We start from the raw sequence: 16,092 nt of genomic DNA on the forward strand, positions 1-16,092 counted from the left end.
TATGATTTTAGCTAAATTCATTGAACTTCTAACGCACTTATTAATCTTTGATTACTACTAGTTTAATAATAAGATGAGTAGCACAATCACCATACTCACTTCTGTAACGTGTATGGAAAATGTGAAAATTGCTAGTTTGGGACAAAATCTCTTCTTTAGGTCTGTTTTAAATTCACATTTACTATTACAACTGATTTATTTCAAACTATTTTATTTTTGTCACATTTGATTCAAATTTGTATTTACCCATAATCCCTTGTGGGTGTGGTCTTTTTCACAAATAATCAATTTCGAGTTCACTGACACAGTAAAAAGTAGAAATAATAACATTTTGTATTACATAGAGGCTAGTATCGCCCTAGTGAGATCAACTGGCACTCTAAAAACTGACTTTTTGCCTCTTTTTACAACTTGAAGATCACATCACCATTTTTCTCTTGGAACTTCAGCTCTCTTTTTGCGATTCTTTTCATTATATTTTAGATTCCTTAGCCTATTCTTTTCCTGCTTTTTCCTCCTCCACTCTTTGATCCTCGCAAGCTTTTCTTCATTTTCGTTAACCATACCTTTTGTCAAGCGCACTTGAAGCAATATTTACAGATGGCTAAATCTCAGAAAAATTAATGAGCTTGAAGACCCCCGACCCTTGATAACGTCGCTTATTATATACTCAACAAAATATCGCGTTTCTGATTGGTCAATGATGAATGCATAAATAGGTTATAGAGTGCAATAGAGGTTATAGAGTGCAATACGGAGAAGTTGCCATGGAAACACCGGGGTAGCGCGATGGAGTAATTTTGTCGAGAATATAATAAATAAAAAATCGTATGAACCTGCTCGTGCATTTCGTGATTTATGGTCACTCGTGATGTTTTGAAAGTTCTCAAATAGCACTCGCCTACGGCTCGTGCAATTTTGAGAACTTTCAAAACATCACTCGTGCCCATAAATCACGAAATGCACTCGCGTTCATACGATTTCCTATACAGAAACCAAAATAGGAAAGGTTACCAAGCTATTTCGACACGGAGATGAAAATGGCGAAAATGGCGGAGCAAACAGCAGATTTCATAGCGCTTTTGGTGGCATTTGTGGCGAGACTCCGTTCTCAATATGGCGTCAACATGGTAAAAAGCGTAGCGACTTGGTCAAAAGTGAATATTTTGGCCGTTTCTAAAGATATGGACCCGAAAACTTGGAAATGACAAGAGAAACTTATGAGCATTGAAGTGTAATCGATTTCGAAACCCGACTTTGCCGTGTTTGAAGTATAGTAGCGAAGGAGCAGGTAAGTTGATGAAAAATATTATTGCGTAGTCAGGTTTTTCAAAACCGTAGCGACTGTTTTACACTGATATTTCTCCGTTTATAGTCAATCCTTTAGACTGATTTTTCGCTATTTTAGAACACCAAGTATGAGCATTTGGTTAATGTGTTTTTGTTCCCACAGGATTCCAGTTCAGTCATTCTGCGGACAACAACTTGGTATACTTCCAAATTCTGAAACCCAGCGTTACACAAAGGATACTTAAGAATGATGAATCTTTTCTATACGTTTTAATAAACTTGAAATGTCAAAGTTTTGCTCAAATGTAGTGTTTATTGTGTGTTATCATTAGGTGTAATTTGTTTGCTCAAACGAACTTTCTTTTCAGTGAAAAATGTATTTAAAAAATTTTACCACTGAGATTGTGTTACGCGTTACAACCAAAATTGGCTCGATTTTTCATCTTTCACAGGTATTTTCTCAAAGACAGTAATGTGGTTTTCTGATTTTTTGCTTTTACTATAATCAATAAGAACAACTTTACCTGTAAACAAAGATTTGGCTTCAATGAAAATGTAAAACAGAAGAAATCATTGAAAGTTTGCAGTCAACCCCCTATGGGCATGGTGATTGTGCTACTCATCTAATCAGACATTTTTAATAATTTCAACAACCAACTCAAAGGCTTTTGTTTTCAAGTATTCAAAAGAATTAAACAGTAAATGCTAAATTGTGAAGAAACAGGCAGAGAATTTAAAAAAAAACAGTGATCCAGACTTTGTTTACAAGCTATAATCTGAACATTTAGAATGAAGAGTTCGTGATCCAAGCTAAAGTTAGAAACTAATACGCGTTACACTTAATTTCTTAAAACCACAAATTTTTTACACCTCATTCGCAATCTAAGTCCATTCTGTGTTCAAATCTGTCAATCCAATCTAAGAACCAAATGAATTGCTGATCGACTAACTTGTTCATCTCTGTCTAAATACTATGGAGCTGTAAGACTCATTCCATTCTGAGAGTGGTCAATGGATAGAATGAATGGACAGGCATCTCGGGCCCATTCTTCAGGACTCCTATACATTGCTGCACCTTGTTTTCCAAAGGTTGTCTCCAACATAGGTGTGTTGATGACTCCTGGGTTCAACGGAACACATGTCAGCGGTATAGGTAACTCAAGCGCCATTGCTTTAGAAAGCCCCTCAATGGCCCACTTGGAAGCACAATATGGAGCTTTATGCGCCGCCACACTTCTACCCCAGCCAGAACTAAAATTAACGACCACACCCTTTCCCGCTTTTATCATTTCGGGCACAAAATGGCGAATGACATTCGTGGTGCCCTTAATGTTGACATCGATGACACTGTTGAACTCTTCTCCAGAAATCTGCCACAAACACGCATTACTGTTGATTATAGATGCATTATTAAGGAGGAAAGTCGGCGCTCCAAAGCTAGAAATAACATCTTGTGACCAACGTTTCACGTCTGCCTCGTTGAGAATGTCAACAACAGAGAACTGTTTTGGTTTGCCTCCTTTACAAAACTCTTCGTTCAGCTGATTAATCTTTTGAGCTGACCGTGCACACCCTAACACCAAATGGCCTTTGGATATGTACCATTTCACCATGGCAAGGCCTAAGCCTGTGGATACCCCTGTTATAGCTAGCACTTCTCGATTACCAACGGCTGCCATGATGGATCAGAGAGAACTGTCAAGAAACTGGAATCTAGACCGTTCTGGTTGTCATGGCAACTTCTGATAAAGTAATCGAGGGAATGCTGATGTTGTAGGGTACCTAAGAGGTGGTTAGAAAGATGCAAGAGGAGATAAAAAAAGCTAAAGCCTTCCTTCTGAAAACAAGTTCAACATCATCTAAAAATGTGTAAGTATCTGCTAGCCCCTTAACTGTGATGGCGATCATGAAAACAAGCTTACAAACTCTCGGGCTTCTTTTTTTGTTCGCTAGCTGGTGATGCCTTCAAAAGTAGGGAAGAATAAAGTCTCGCACATAATCGACAAGACGAGAATTTCTCCTTTAATAGGTGGCACACAATCCCATACATTGTATTTGTGGTATAATTATATTGTATTTGTAGAATGACAAATGAACTCTCGCAAATAGGCTGGTTATAGACGTGAAATGTGCTTACTGAATTCATATCCCATTCCGGTAGTTAGATAACGGCGTAATATGTGACGAACACAGTCCATAGACTGTAAGATTTTACGCCACTATCTGCGTCGGTGTATATATATATATGTAAGATTTTAAGCTGTTAACTAACGGCGTAAAATCTTACAGTATAATTTCCTCCAGTCGGTGATGTATATATGTAAGATTTTACGCCAGTAACTAACGGCATAATTTCTTCCAATCGTTGATATATATAATGTAAATTTTACGCCAGTAATATTATATATTAATTTATTATAATTAATCTACCGACTGAGTTAGTGGCGTAAAATCTTACGGTATATAGACTGTGTTAGTCACATATTACGCCATTATATATATTCCCATCCCATTCGAAAGAAATATTGTACTTATTTTTAGCCATTCGTTGATTTTTCTCTTTTGTATGAGTTCAGATATGACCATTTAAGTGATGTGTTAAGCAAAATTTTAGAGGAAAGGCCAAATCACTGTGTTGGTAAGTAATCATGGTATTTTTTTATTTTAAGCTTTTTTTCTTGTGCCTTATTTCACTTATCTCCTAGTGAAAATGCCTTGAATTGATCACTCTCCTCAGGAGACATCTACATTTCTTGAGATATGTTTTAGTGTATGTTTACAGAGTAAGATATAATTTACAGTGGAATATATATATATTTTTTTAGTATAACTAATGTGTGTCTATAGTACGTCACTGTCATGGTGCAAGGAAACATTTTGTTAACCCTCTGATTAGTCCTGGCATGGGGGTTATCAATTTACAGAGCCAACATTTACTTGGTTGCTAACTGGAGAAGGAGGCTTCTTAGAGAGGAGGGGCTCATTGAAAATTTACTGAATACCAGAATGTCAAAGATTATTTTTTTTGAGGAGGTTGGTTAGGCCAGGAAAAGGGGGAGGAGGGGTTTTCCTATCACACACCCTCACTAAGAAGAAAAAAGGGATACCTATTTTGTTTAAAATGTCAGTTTTTGGCAAAAGGTTGTGATAGTATTGAAATTGAGGAAAAGTTTTGAATTAAAATTCGGAACTGTTGAAAAAAATGAGTTTTTGTATTTAATTGTTTTAAAATTTTCAATGCTATAACAAATCAACTGTATTTCAATATTCTGTTTTTCTCTCAATAGTCCTCTAACTAGGAGATGAGGCAGGGTAAGGGATTTGACAGGCATAGGTGCTAATGTGATCAGAAGTTATGTTATTAAGCTATTTTGTTCTTACTTGTTCGAGTGCTCCTTATTGCAATGATACCATTCTAGATGTATTTGAAGACATCAGTAAAAATGTAAAAAAAGGAAAGACTGAGGAGTCTGAGGTAGGATTTGCCTTATAATAGAACTTGCTATTTTCTTATGGGGAAACAAGGGTATCTTACCATCTTGGAAACTGTAGTATTTTCAATTGTTTCAATACAGCTTTTATTTGCTTTAAGAAGGTGATGTTATTTCAACTTTTTTATTTATATATTTTTAAGTCTAAATTGTTAAGAGATTTCTTGTAGCTAGAGTGTGGTGTGTTTCAGGGACAGGAGTGAATTGGTGTGTGGAAACCAATCTGGATATTTTTTCAGAAATTATAATCACTGATCCAACTTTTATGATTTCTGTGGACTACCATTTCTCTTTCTCTTTAAGATTTCTGCATGTTTGGTAGTTGAAATTTAGAGCTCAGCAATATTTTGTTTCCTTTAACACTATTTATTTTGCTTAATAATCCTTTCTTCCCTGTTTATTCCGCATTTTAGCTAGTGATTGTAATGCATGAATTGTTATTTTGCTATCTGCAGAGTCTAGAGTCAAATCAGTCTGGATGTTTACAAATTTTCTGTCAGGGGCAAATTCTGAAGACTAGATACTATGCTATAGTCTTGTAGTTAAACGATCAAATAAAATGAGACTGATTTTTCCCATTATTTTCAGGAACTAGAAGATGACAAGGAAAGCAAAGAGACTGCTGAAGTACACCAGAAACTGTTTGAGGTTAGCTTGTCAATGATAATATGGATCACATTTCGAGTAACAATGATCTTGTAGCTGGTAATGTTAACTTAGTGAGACTGACTGATATCATTAAAGAGTGATTGTTAAGGGGGATCTAGGACTTAGTGAAAGGGGGTCAGATAAATGTCTACTCAAAGGTGTTCAATCTTGAGAGGGTCAGGGGGCATACCCCTGCCAAGAATGTTGAATAAAGGTTTTAGAAAATGTTTCCAGTGTTCTAAGGATAATTATGGAAAAAAAAAATAGATTTACATATTTTTAGATGTTTCACCCCTCTCTTTCCTTTTCAAATCATCTTTGAAATGCTTTTATGTTCAATAATGTCAAGTATCAAGAACTTATGCCAACTGATTTGGTATTTTCATGCAAATGCACGATCCCTCAAGGATGGTGGATTGTCTGTTTTTAACTAAGTTACAAGTCTGTTAACGGTGTATTTTGTTGCATTTGTATAATAGAAAGATGGTGATGGAGAAGGTGGTGAAACCTGAGACAGAAGAAATGTATTGAACCCCTCTCCCTGATCTCATGAATTTAAATTTTTACTTTGAACAAGCTGGAATAGGATTGAGCCGTGAAGAAATGTTTAGAGTATTTCTCGCATAAAGCAGCTGTTGGATACTAAACCATTACAAATGGTTCGTTTTTGGGGTAAGAAAGATAATTAAAAATCACTGTAATTTGTTTTTTTTTATTTAAGTTAAATGTTTTTGAACCACAGCATAAGCACCTCCAAGTCCTTTTAGTATAATTTGTGTGGCCTGCATAGATTTTAACCCTAAGCAATCACCCAGCATAAATGTCAAGAACCAAAGTAAAAACATAATATAAAGATTTAGCCAAGCCTAAAAGCGGAGCACGTCTCAAGGGCACAACACCTTGCCCTCGCCAGGACTAGAACCCAGGTCGTCCAAGTCGGAGCCCAGTGCCTGACCACTGGACTACTGGACAAAGCCATGGTGTTTTGCGTGCCCATGGTACAGTTGACCACGCATGTTAAAAGTAGCACCTTGTACAGTCATACGGTTGTATGGTTGTATGGTCGTACATCCAAATTTTTCAGCTTGATGGGTTACTACTATTTTGTATAATTATGGGGCTATGCTCTGCAAGCTCCGCTATAAATTGCTTACATGTAGCTATTTGGCGACTGGTATGGGTAATGAAGAAAGCAGACCTTTTGAACTGAATTGGTTAATTGTCACTCAAGATTAAAAATTTGCTGATCAGAACCAGCTCATGATATTTTAAAGTAGCTCTGGAGTCTTTGAGAATGTGTTTAATTGATTGAATCATATGAAGAAAATGGTGGAAAGGTCAAATTAAGCTTGCATGTGTTAAAGAATCATTAATATAATATAACATGTAAAATGTCCGAAGGTTTTGTTGAAAGCAGAAAGTGGTCAAAACACAAGACGGGGTGGATAGAGGAGAGGAAACCTCCACACTTGGACCCTGTGAATCTGACCACTTCACATGATCTTTTCAGTTTGAATTTATGTTATGCTGCAGTTGATTGGTTACCCAAATCATTTTGAGATCAGTATATCTCCAGACTTCTCCATTTTCACCAGCTAATGAAAGGTTTTTGAGGCAACATGGCTTACAAGCCAGATTTCAAATTCTGATAAAAAGGCTAACATCACATTTCATTTGCATGCATAGTGGTTTACTAATTTGATAGAAATATTTAATATGATAGCTATATAATTATTTGGAACAACATTAGTGTCTCCATGCCTCATTTTGGATGCCCCTGAATGCCATGCATTAAGGAGGGCATAGTTACTAAAACAGGAATGATCTTAAATGACCTGAGTGATGTGAACAATCATGGACTGGATTAAGATCGGATCACAAACCAGATCATGGATTGGATCATGGATCATATTAGATCATGTTAAATAATATTATTGAGCTCAAGCCCCACTGGAAGGTTTTGTTTGCCAAAAACCTTGGGGTCAGAACACAATTCGAAAAAAAAATAGGGTTTTGAAAAATACAACAATCAATCATTACAAAATATAGAGAGTTCAAAAGAAGGGGGGTGTGAAAAAATTAAAATATTCTCAATGAAAATTAGAGATATCTCGTAACAAGCCCAAATAGAAGGCAGGCCCATTTGAAAGTTTTTTTTGCCCCAGAACTCCATGTAGTCACTTTCAAACTGTGTCAAGGAGTTGTGTTGTGCCGCCATGGATGAAGGCAAGTGAGAGGTACAAATCATTCTTCAATAAGGAGGGGGGCATTGGGATTTTTTTGGCTATTTGATATTGGTTTTTCAGTTTTTTGCGCTAAAAGACTTTGGTTTTGTGGTTTTGCTGTTCCTTTTGCTTTGTGGATTTTATGTGGTTTAGCATTAGTTTTCAGTTTTCATCAAAAACACAAACAGGTTTTCAAAAGTTTTCTGGTTTGTCTTTAATCTGAGTGGCAATTAAGTGCCTCCACTGGATCTCAAACAGCCGCGAAATCCATATAATTCATGTGAAACCGATAAAGATCATATTATCTGAAATCACAATTCACACATTTTAAAAAAAAATCATGATTCACATTCAAAGCATATGAGACCCTCATTAAGGTTAGGTTGGGAGTAGTGAAAGAAATTTTGAACATGTTATTTACTTGTACACTTTATATGCCTCTGTTTGTGTGAAGGGGAAAGAGAAGGCAAGGTCACATTCTTCAACTGTGACGTCCAATTACTAACATGCATTTCAATTCCCCCGTTAAAGTGCTTGGTATTGAGTCAACGTATTATGTGGCATAGGCGAATACAGGGAAATGATAAGAAGAGGATGATGAAGAAGACGACGAAGTGAGAATTAAAAATCCGCCGAGTACAGTTTGATTTATCTCCCAGTTTCTTATAATGTGTTGGGTGATGGATTGGTAATTTTGGTAGTCGTAACTCTACTTCACAGCCAGCCAAAAATTCACCATTGTTTTGGTCACAGTATGTCTCACTAGGTATCACCAATTGTTGTAACTTTGGTTATTGGATGACTTTTTAGATCCTCTCTTTCCTTTTAAAATCATTTGAAAAACTTGCTTAATTTTGACTTCACCAACAATTTGCCAATAAATTTAATATATTAATGTTCAGATGGCAAACAGAGTGAACAATCAGAAGTAAGCCACCATCATCATGATTTTAAAAGCAGCATGGGGCAGAGTTGATATGCCAGGCCTTCCAAACAAAGGCACTGGTTGTAATGCAGATTAGTGGTGATAATTTTAGACTTATCCCACCCAGCTTGTATGGTATATAGTTAGGCATGTGTGCTCCAATAAAAAGGGGGATTTTTTAAGCTCAATGTTAAAGTTGTTCAAAAATCTTTGACTTTGGGGCATTTTTTTGCCAAACCTAAGGGATTCCTATTACAACAAAGGAAACAATGAACTGATGCTATTCATTGTATTCCTTGCAATGAATGTGATAATGAGTATATCACACAGACCACATGTCAGTTTGGTACATGTTTGAAAGGAACATCAAAAATCGGTCTTCTTTTGTGAACAAAGGCTAATTCAGCTTTATCGGAAGCACACATGCCTAACCAACCATACATTTTTGGTAGATAGCGTCTAAAATTATCACTATTAATCGGCATTACTACAAGTGCCTTTGTTTGGAAGCTTGGTATATCAACTCCAACCCACACTCTTTGAATTGTGAGGATGGCAGCTTACTTCATTACATCTCGTCAGAAAAGAAAACAAAAGTGTATAGCTAATTAGTAAGTGTATAAAAAGGGACCACCTGTTGCAGCAGCGTTGAGGTCACCCCCTGATGAAGGCACTAGACAAGAGGGTCAACCAACATTGGGTTCTATGAATTGTAACTTCTTGGTTACCATTCATCAAATCTTTAACCTGAGTAGCATACAAAACCATGTCTGCTTGCAAACCCCATAAAATTTTTTCTACTTTTGGGAAGTAGATTTGTACTCTTAATTGAAGCTGTTCATTTGTGACTAAGAAATTGCTTAAATGTCAAAGGAGAATGTAATCGTTTGTGGTCAGTGTTTGGGTGTGGATCATGACATTTCCACAGCATACTGCTAGTCTTCTTCCAAGCCTGTCAAAGACAATGTAGAAAATTAATGAAAAAATATCTTACCCAGCCTTGTTTTTCTCATTAAGTTATGGATCCTGCTTTTTTTCCTCTCTGAGCATGGCCAAACTTAATGGTTAACCATTTCACTCACATATCTCTTTAGTAAATCTCCTTACTGTCTGTCTCCTTATTTTCTGCCATACAATTTTTATGATGCAAGTTCCAGAATTTGGTAATGGATCAACAACAAATTCCATAATTGATACTTTTCTTTCCTCTCAGTATTTGTCTGCGTCACATGGTATCAATATTGTAAGGAGAAATTCTGTTCAGGTCAGCTATGGGAGTTAAATGTTTATGAGTCATTTATTCCAGTAAAGATGGATATATTTTTTTCTTTGTAGCAGGGTGAGGGTGAAGGAGATGAACAGGCAACGGAGGAGGATAAAGGTGAAGAAGGTATGTGTGGGTGCAAGACTCAAAGCTTTTAATACCTTCCAAAATGCTATTAAAAACCACATTGTGCATCAGCAGTAGTTTTTAGAATACTGCAGTACCACAATTTCAGATAAGAGTGACCAAAATACCCTGAAAAAACTTGAACAATACTGTGAACCCTAAAGTCCCTCTCTATATTCATTAAACAGTCGATCAGTATGACAAGTTGACATGAAAAAGGTAACTATGTGAATAGGTAGGTGAGAGAAAGTTAAGGGTAAGTTTTTCCACATTTTTACTCTTTAAAAAACCCGACCAGTAGGTTTTCTTAGATTGATTTTTGGCCTGGCTCTTGCAATCTCTGTTGTAATGATTGAGTGTTATAAAATGCAGTTCATTTTAATACAGATCCAATTAGTTTTTAACTGTATTTTTTAATTATATGCCATAGATGATGAAGGTGGTGAAGAAGATGATACACCCAAACCAGAGTGGAAACCGCCCCCAGTTATACCTAAAGAGGAAAACAGAACTGGCACTAACAAGAGAACTTTCTTTGTTACAACTGATCGTATGTATTCTATTGCCTTACTTCTTCAATGGTGACAAACTTGTGTCACTTTAACAGCTGTCATCACCATCTAATTTAGCTCATGTATGGTCAACTTCTGAGTCAGAAGATCCATTCTGGTAGAGCTCAATATTCCACTTTTAGTATTGCATAGTGACAAGGACATTTGCTTCTCCACTGGATGGAATGCCAGTCCATGACAGGGTTACCTTTAAAATTTTATCAGTCTTCTTTACAGTCTGCTTTTTCACTCCTTGTAAGAATAGGGTAGTTAGGCTAGAGGTTACGTATGTGTTGTAAACACAATGACCTGGTCAAGCTACAACTAATAAACTTTTATTCAGAGTCCAGCACACTTTGCCTGGTCATCAGTCCACCACATATATGTGTAGGTTGTCAGCTGTTGATACCAACAACAGGATACCCAATGGTGATAAAGTTCAAATTGTATTCCTGTTTCTGATAAATTCTGTAAATTTTGTGATATTGTGTTGTTCTGTTAGTGATTTTTTATATGACAACATTGTCCTATAGCTATGTGCATGGAACATATTCACTGTCTCATAGATCCAATTTGTTTAATTTCTCAGCTGGTAAACCTTGGATAAAACTTCCAGCTGTGACCCCTGCACAAATAGTAGCTGCAAGATGTATTAAAAAATTCTTTACAGGAAGACTGGATGCTCCGGTAACATCACAACAATCTTTATTATCATATTTACTGAAAAAAACAAATAGTTGTAAAAAGTGATCCTATTTATTGTTTTCGGTTGAACCTCTTTTACTGTGTTTGGATGTGAGCCAAGAAAATTCAAGGAGGCCTAAATCAAGTCAAGAGTGTTGGTAAACTTGTCCAAACTGTTCAGCTAAAAATCATACCTACAATGAAAACTTAATAGGGTAAAAGAAAAGCCAAATAGGAGACATAAGTAGATTGTTTTCAACTGGAAAGTTAAGCTGGAAGTCTCACCTTTGATTTACTCTGGTCCGTTTTTTGGACACATGAACTAACATGTCAATCTTGAAAAGTTTCCTTTTTTTTTAGTTGTTCAGGGCTTGGAAAAGGTTAAAAATTTAAATTTAAAGGCTGTACATCCTGGCTTTCCTCCAGCCATATACCTCTGTTGTTCCATAAACTGCATATCTTTTTCTACAAAACTATCACGGTAATTCACGGGAGAATCTGATAAAGAACCAAAAATTTATTCTTTAGTTATCATTTCGATCTTATTTCTTTTTTTACCTTTTCAGATTGTGAGTTATCCACCTTTCCCAGGAAATGAAATGAATTATCTGAGAGCACAGATTGCTCGCATTTCAGCTGGAACACAAGTTAGCCCTGCAGGGTACTACATGTTTGAAGAAGAGGAGGAGGAGGAAGATGAAGGAGAAGGTATCAGTCTTCAACCCGCAAGCCATTACTGGGCTATGTAATATCCTACTTACATTGCGCATTGCACGAAGTATATTAATAAGTATATATGCAATCAAAGCACGGTGATCCCAAACAGAACTGTTTTAAAAATATATACTTAGTGAGGTTGAGAGTAAATTTTATTGACTTGGGTGATAAATTAATTGATATTGGCCTTTGCATCAAACTTTCTATTAAGTTCTTTTTTGTGCATAACTGAATCTTAATGACAAGGTAATTATGTTTTTATCAACTGAGTTGATAATGTAAATTGGCCACCGTAAAGAGTTTCAAAGCTGACGTTGTTGGCGCCATTCACTCTGACGAAGGGCTAACGCGCTAATTTACATTATCAACTCAATTGATAAAACCATAATGACCTTTTATAATCCCCTACCGACGCAGCTCCACAGTTTCTTAGAGACTTGCCCTCTGAATCTGAATGATTTTGCATGTGAACCCAGAACTCCTGTTTCTACCGATAAGCTTGCAGTTTAAGTAATGATATCAACTGAAAATAACCATACTTAGTTCTGTACTAGCGTCAAAATTGACAGAAAACCCGTTTTCCTCTCATCCTTTCCACAGTGCGTGACTCTTACATGTTGAATGTTGACTTTGAGGGTATAAGTGTGAGAGAACTTGCAGATCCATCACTTCATAACTGGGTGCATCATGTACAGCATATATTACCACAGGTGCGTGGGGTAACTGACTGACTTGAATTCTTTTTTCACATCAATATGGCATTTGAAAGGTGCACAAAATTATGTAACACTTCTTTGTCACATAATGAGAAGATTGCACCGTCGATAAATTTTTTTAAAGAAACTGACGCTCCGAAGTAATTTTGCTGAGTCTTTTTATAAAAAAATAAACAGTGAACCATACACTCATGGCGTACAGAAGTTACATCGTAAAATAGTCGAATAATTCGACTTAATTCAGCGTAATTTTCTCCGTGTTTTGGTATCGTAATGACTTTACTGTTGAAACTACCTACGGATCTTAAGAACTAACAGGCCTTTAATGACTGAAGAAATCCTTCTCGTTTTTTCTTCGTTAGGGTCGCTGTGTTTGGCACAATCCTGTTGAAAAACCTGAAGATGATTTTGAAGAGGAAGAAGAGGAAGATGAAAAGGAAGACATAGAGGAACCAAAACCAGAATCAGGGCCGCAGTTATTGACCTCCATTGCAGAGGATGATGGTATGTAATGATTTATGTTATTGTTATTAAGTGACAATATTATTTCTACCCCTTGAAAATCAAATTTATTTCTTTGTTTCGTCGTTAATATTCACCCCAAAGCAAACCCGCTTGTAATCGACCCCTTGATATACCGCTGTAACCTATTGCGTGCAAAACGGACTTCAACCATCTGTCCTTAACGTATATTGAACAAGTTCCTTATGAATGATTTGGAAATGCCACTGACAATTGTGAACTTATTTGAGGTTACGTAATTGTTCACCATGTGAGGTCTTTTAGAACAGCTTTATAATGGATACCTGGTGCAGGAACCAGTTGTTCAAAGGGCGGATAACGCTATCCAACAGATAACGTTATCCAACAGATAACGCTATCCAACAGAGAAATCGCCATAGAGAGGATAAGTGCTGTACTATCCATCGTATAGAGATTTATCCATCACATGGCGTCCCGAATTCTGGACTTTTTGGGTGGTAGATTCTAAATTAGGTATTTTTAAAAAATACTCTTCCCTCCCCTTCCCAAGCCGTGCGATTTTGTATTTTCTCTCTCTCGCTGACCTCGCTATCACGGAACACAAGAGATACCATGCTGAGCCGATCAATACCTGGGACCGAACAACACCCAGGGAAAGCTTATCGGACCCAGGGAATGACATGGTATGGCTCAGTAGGCACGTTGCAAGGCCTATTGCGTATGTCTATAATTTTTCTACCGGTCACAGCTGTTAATGGGATGCCGGCGTGGACTCCTAACATGTCGTCAGAGTTACTACCTCAGTATGGCCTCGCTATCATGCGCTCCAACAGGTGGCCTGGTGCAGTGGCTTTTGCCAAAGACAGGTACGGAACACGCGAAAGTAAAAATGACATGCAGTTGGTCTGTAAACTCTCCCTTCCTAATAGTTATCTATGGTTTGACCTTCTCCTATACAGCTTCTTGGTATTATAAACCGAACTCAGAATTCAACAAAATCTTTCGCACCTCTCAAGTCAAATGCAGACGACTCTCTGTAGTTCTACTGAACTACTATTTATTAACACTTGAACATAAGCTTATAAAGTTTGTAACCTCTTGCACCTTAGTAAATGTTAAATAAGGAAATTCTCTCGCTTACATTTTTCTATGTCCATTTACTTGCGGAAAAAAGCTCAAATAAACAGGCATTCTCTGATATCCAGCATGTCCACAAACGCGTGTTCTAAGACCCAAGGCAATGGAGAGGAAAAGAGCTTACTTTCTTTTTCTCTTTTTTTTTGTGTCTTTTCCAAAGGAAATTCGAAAATTTATATGTTGGATGGGGACACAAATTTGATGCGGACAACTACACCCCGCCCCCACCCCCTGCTGCCATGGAGGAGTACCCTGTGGTACCGGAAGTAACAGAGGTGGATGACCCAACAGTAGAGGAGGAGAGAGCACTGAAAAAGGCGCAGGAGGAGGCCATGGAGGCTGCAGAGGATATGGATGATGTAGATGATGACGAGGATGACGACGATTAAGAAACTTTACTCAAATATCACGATTACTATTTATCTTTTAGACAAGACTTGGTTTTAACCAAGAATTGCCAACCTACCAGATTTTTGAAAATACAATTGACGATTTATGATGTATATAGTTTGATCTCTCCTTGAAGAATAAACGGTTGTTTCCTGTTTTTACTTGTAGCCCTTTTTTGTGAATTTTAGCTCCATTCGGAAAAATTAGCTAACGTGTAGAATATGGTGCATATGCTTTAGACTGTTATATAAGATTAGGTTATGGTTTTTTCAAATCGATAATTATGTATCTCATGCGAACGGTGAAACTAAAAACGCATCAAGAAAATTACGATCTTGAAACTCTGGGCGAAACGATTCGTGTATTAGAAACGAGATTATGTTGGAGTGCTGGTGATATTAACAGGCTTACTCAGCCTGTTTCCACCATACTTGTCTAGGTCAATGATCCTCCATTTAAGGACCTTGCAGCGGGAATACTTTATCTTGTCACTTACTCATCTATTATCAGGTTTGTCGCTAACTAAACGATGTTAAATAGCTTTGGTGATCGATTTGTGGGGAACAAATTGAAGGTTAGGAATGGCCGCCAATGCTCTCTTTAAGATCCTTACACTTCAGTCAAGATTCTTTCATAATTTTTTCAATATCATTCCAGTGCTTAAACGAGAAATTTTAATGCATTGTGAAACAAACGAGAACTTTATTTCACAGGGAGGAATAAACCAAACGCTTTTTGCCGCCAATGCTCTCTTGAAGATCCTTACACTTTAGTCAAGATTCTTTCATCTTTTTTTTCAAAATCATTCCAGTGCTCAAGCGAGAAATTTTAATGCATTGTGAAACAAACGAGAACTTTGTTTCACAGCGAGGAATAAACCAAACGTTTTTTGTTGTTGTTGTTGTTTCTTTAACGCAGGGTGAGATACAAAATTAGATAGCTCCATTTCTCGCGTTCTTAAAGATCGTGTTGGGAAAGACTTTCTCTGTTCGATGCAATTGGTCTGACTATGTAAAATCTGCACTTAGGTTGGCCTAAGGTGAAACATACATACCACGCTGTCAATTAACAATTGGTTCATACGTCAGCGTGCGCTCATCGAGATATGAAGCACGCGGGAAGTTTGGAGAGCACGAAAGATGCGTAAGAGTTGCTCGAGGCGTAGTCGAGAGCAACTCTAGCTTCTTGAGTGCTCTCCAAACTTCCCAAGTGCTTCATATCTCGATGAACGCACAGCTGACGTATGAACCAATTGTTTCATAACATTTTCAACCCGATGGAAAATTTTTTTTCTCGAGGGATTTGTTTGCTTACGTCATGAGTGTGCACAATAGGAATGTGAAGCACGCTCGCGCAATTGAATTTGATAAGACAAATTTACTAGCTATGTTATAACAGTAGTAATCAAGTAGGATCATCGTCAAGTTCGTAGGGCTCGTTTGTTA

The 16,092-nt window shown here is 37.0% G+C and overlaps 2 protein-coding genes across 2 annotated transcripts; one reads left to right on the plus strand and one right to left on the minus strand.

Moving 5' to 3' along the window:
* Positions 1-59: 59 nt before the first annotated feature.
* On the minus strand, positions 60-2,980 carry LOC131776100 (uncharacterized). The gene has a single exon (XM_059092239.2). The coding sequence runs from the start codon at positions 2,967-2,969 to the stop codon at positions 2,262-2,264; it is 708 nt and encodes a 235-aa protein (XP_058948222.1). The 5' UTR covers positions 2,970-2,980; the 3' UTR covers positions 60-2,261.
* A 30-nt stretch (positions 2,981-3,010) lies between these two features.
* LOC131776099 (radial spoke head protein 4 homolog A) lies at positions 3,011-14,804 on the plus strand. Its single transcript, XM_066163087.1, is given in 16 exon segments — positions 3,011-3,159; positions 3,867-3,928; positions 4,710-4,765; positions 5,370-5,429; positions 5,909-5,935; positions 5,937-6,051; positions 6,054-6,102; positions 8,181-8,268; positions 9,915-9,969; positions 10,400-10,519; positions 11,110-11,207; positions 11,771-11,912; positions 12,522-12,631; positions 13,000-13,141; positions 13,869-13,986; positions 14,418-14,804. Coding segments are annotated over 16 exon segments (1,539 nt in total). The 5' UTR covers positions 3,011-3,091; the 3' UTR covers positions 14,647-14,804.
* The last annotated feature ends 1,288 nt before the right edge of the window (positions 14,805-16,092 follow it).

Source organism: Pocillopora verrucosa, chromosome 3, assembly GCF_036669915.1.
Source record: "Pocillopora verrucosa isolate sample1 chromosome 3, ASM3666991v2, whole genome shotgun sequence".
In the NCBI taxonomy this organism is placed as follows: domain Eukaryota; kingdom Metazoa; phylum Cnidaria; class Anthozoa; order Scleractinia; family Pocilloporidae; genus Pocillopora; species Pocillopora verrucosa.